Raw genomic sequence first — 3074 nt, 5'->3', positions numbered from 1 at the left:
AAAGGCCTATATGTACAAAGAGAGCACATTGGACGTGACATGATATGCTCCATCAATAACGTGATTTCCTTTATTAATGACATTTTAAAGTGGAAAGTTAACATAGAGAGAATTTTGTCCCGCTTTCGCTGGAATTGACCATATAAATATATAAATTAATGTGAGGGCGGTGGTATTGTAAAGGTCAAAAATTTAACATTATGTAATGTTTTGTTAGAAGCGTTAATAATGATCACATCAAACAACCGTGAGGTACAGGGACTGATTAGATTTTCAATATGACACATACACTGGGGTAAACATAACTGGTACCTTAATTATTTTGCGCACTGTATAGTATTCTGTGTAACATATGGTGACACCTGTTGAACCACACGAAAACAAAAACACCACAATTATTGATTTTATATTAAAATAACTACTGCAATTAAAAAACGCTCTGTATAGTATAGCAACAACGTGTACAACTATTAGATGTTAGGGGAATATGCAAATGGCGCCTGATTCATGACCGTGTTTTAAATCTACATCAGAGGTATTATTGGACAAGATAATAGATATTATTGGAGGGAAAGGAATATGCAAATGTTGGATTAGGATGGAACAACTGGATGAGCAGGCAATAATAGAAAGCTTAATTTAGTTTACATCAGAGGTATTATTGGACGAGATAATAGATATTATTGGATGGAAATGTTTGGAATGATTGTTTGTTTATGATGGAATAACTGGCTGATTTAGTTTACATTAGAGGTATCATTGGCCCGGATTATAGGACGAGATGTATGTATGTATAAAATAATGAAGAGAATTGACTGAGAACCAATTTTGGAAAGGAGATTATGATTGTTTTCAGTTTACATCAAAGATATTATAGGACCTGATATTATGATATTATTAGATGGGAAGTAATATGCAAATGTTGGATTAGGATGGAACAACTGGATGAGCAGGCAATAGTTGAAAGTCTAATTTAGTTTACATCAGAGACATCATAGGACGAGTCATATGAGAATTATTGAGGATTATAATGAAATAACACAATAAAGAGAAGCAGCGATGGAAAGCAGATTATGATTGTCTTTAGTTTTCATCAAAGATATTATAGGAGCAGATGAGCAATTACTTGTCATACGCGTGTTGTGAATATACCAATTGTGAGATTACGTGTATTAATGCCTATAGATTTTAAGCTTCCAGCCCTATAGACGAATAGTATTGGTTCCATACTGCATGACAACAGGTTTTGTCCAGATGTCTCTACAGAACATATTAATCCTATATACCATGTATACTATGTACTCGTTTGGTTCAACTATGGACTTGATTGACACATAGCTCTCTATTGTGAAATCGGAAAACAAAATAAATGAAGAATATCTAAGAGCTGTCTACACCAAAGATTTGAGCTGACGTCCATTGGGTTATTGTTTATGGATACAATGTCCACGTGTTTATTAATTTTGTTGATGACATAAGTGCCAAATCATTTTGGGCAATACCAGATATGCGAAACCATACAAAGATCTAACTTTTATGAGGGCAAACTTAAAGCTCTTTTTGGCGGGGAAAAATTAAGAGACAACAAAGGACTAAGCATGTTATCGGAAGAAAAGGATGATGGCAGTATTGCCGAACATCAGGATGGCATTGACAAGACTCCCGGTAATGAAAATACCAGTCGTTGGAAAGATGTTTTTAAAATCAACCGAACAATGCTTAAATACAAAATATTTTATCTCTTCTTCATCGGAGCTTCTTCATCTATCATCACTTTCCTACCATTACAGATGAAACAATTAGGTTTGTCTCCAAGTAGAATAGGTATTGCATCTTCCGTACGACCATTTACTGCTGCATTGTCTACGGCAATCATAGGGTTGGCGTCTGATAAAATAGGCTATCGTCGCGCATGGATGGTTGGTCTGTTGATGGCGATGTTAGGCAGCGGAGTTGCACTTAGTCTTCTGCGAACTCCGGAACTAGCTACATGTGACGGCATTTACGACATGGAGGTAACAAACTTAACCTTGACCAAAAGATCATTAATAAGCGGTGAATATAATTACAGAAAAATTAGTATAGACCGCCGTGACGTGACGTTATCTACAAATACGTCGAAACATGTAGGAGCCAAGTATAACGAAGAAGGAAACATTAATTCAAAACATCCTCATGATCTTCACGAAGACAGGAGCTGGCAGTACGATCCCCGTGATTTATTCCGTGTCTTCATAGAGGTGTTAGCCATTGGCAGCATATTTGAGATGGCTATGAGTCCAGTTTACGCTATAGCCGACGCTTCTGTTATGGTTGCTTTAACACGTGAAGGGAACGATGTATCGGAGTACGGTGGAACAAGGGGATGGGGAAACATCGCTTGGGACCTTGGGTAAGTAGGATGTAAAGACCTAGACTAAGCTCATGAGTCTGTACACACGTACTTAACTACGTTACGGTAGATGGTGACTTATGAGGAGTGGAAAAGTATTGGGCTATATCAGAGGAGGCTTAAAGGCATTCCTACAATGCACTATGATTGGGAAATTTGATCAATATAACCTAATTTTAAAGGCAAAGTCCCCATTGCCACACACACAAAATGGTCATTTTAAAACTGCAGCCAACGAGCTAATAGTTGAGACTTAGGACTGATATTTGATTTTCGTACAGGAAACATTCATATTGTCCCACTGCTTTAATTTTATTCCTAAGTCTCGATGTTTTGAATGTTAAATAATAGAATGAAAACACCAGATATTTGCACACAATTCCAATGCAAGGTATGATCAACTGTACCACATGTGTACAAAAGCCAGACATACAAGGTCAGAAACCCCATTGGGTTGTGGGAATGTCTTTAAACATCCTCTGGGGCTATATCGAACCCTTAGTGATTCAATAATACGCATGGTCACTATGTTGTACTAGATGGTGATGACTAAATATGTTCAAACAAAAGAATTCAGACATGTGATATTGAGTAAGCCTGGACGTCAGTCCTTAAACATTACAAACGGTATCGGTCGCTGCATTGTGTATGATTGCAAGAACTGAAAATAATAGAGACATGC

General features: G+C 37.0%; 1 protein-coding gene across 1 annotated transcript in view; it reads left to right on the top strand.

The window, feature by feature from the left end:
- Positions 1–1223: 1223 nt before the first annotated feature.
- Positions 1224–3074, top strand: part of LOC140138930 (major facilitator superfamily domain-containing protein 6-like) — a 15040-nt gene continuing 13189 nt past the window's right edge. Inside the window, exon 1 of the mRNA XM_072160713.1 lies at positions 1224–2392. Coding sequence (XP_072016814.1) covers positions 1599–2392 — 794 coding nt within the window. The 5' untranslated portion in view covers positions 1224–1598. The remainder of the gene's footprint in view (positions 2393–3074) is intronic.

Source organism: Amphiura filiformis, chromosome 18, assembly GCF_039555335.1.
Source record: "Amphiura filiformis chromosome 18, Afil_fr2py, whole genome shotgun sequence".
NCBI classification, from domain to species: Eukaryota; Metazoa; Echinodermata; class Ophiuroidea; order Amphilepidida; family Amphiuridae; genus Amphiura; species Amphiura filiformis.
Note: the sequence above shows the minus strand (reverse complement) of the source record. Positions and strands in the feature narration are given on the sequence as shown.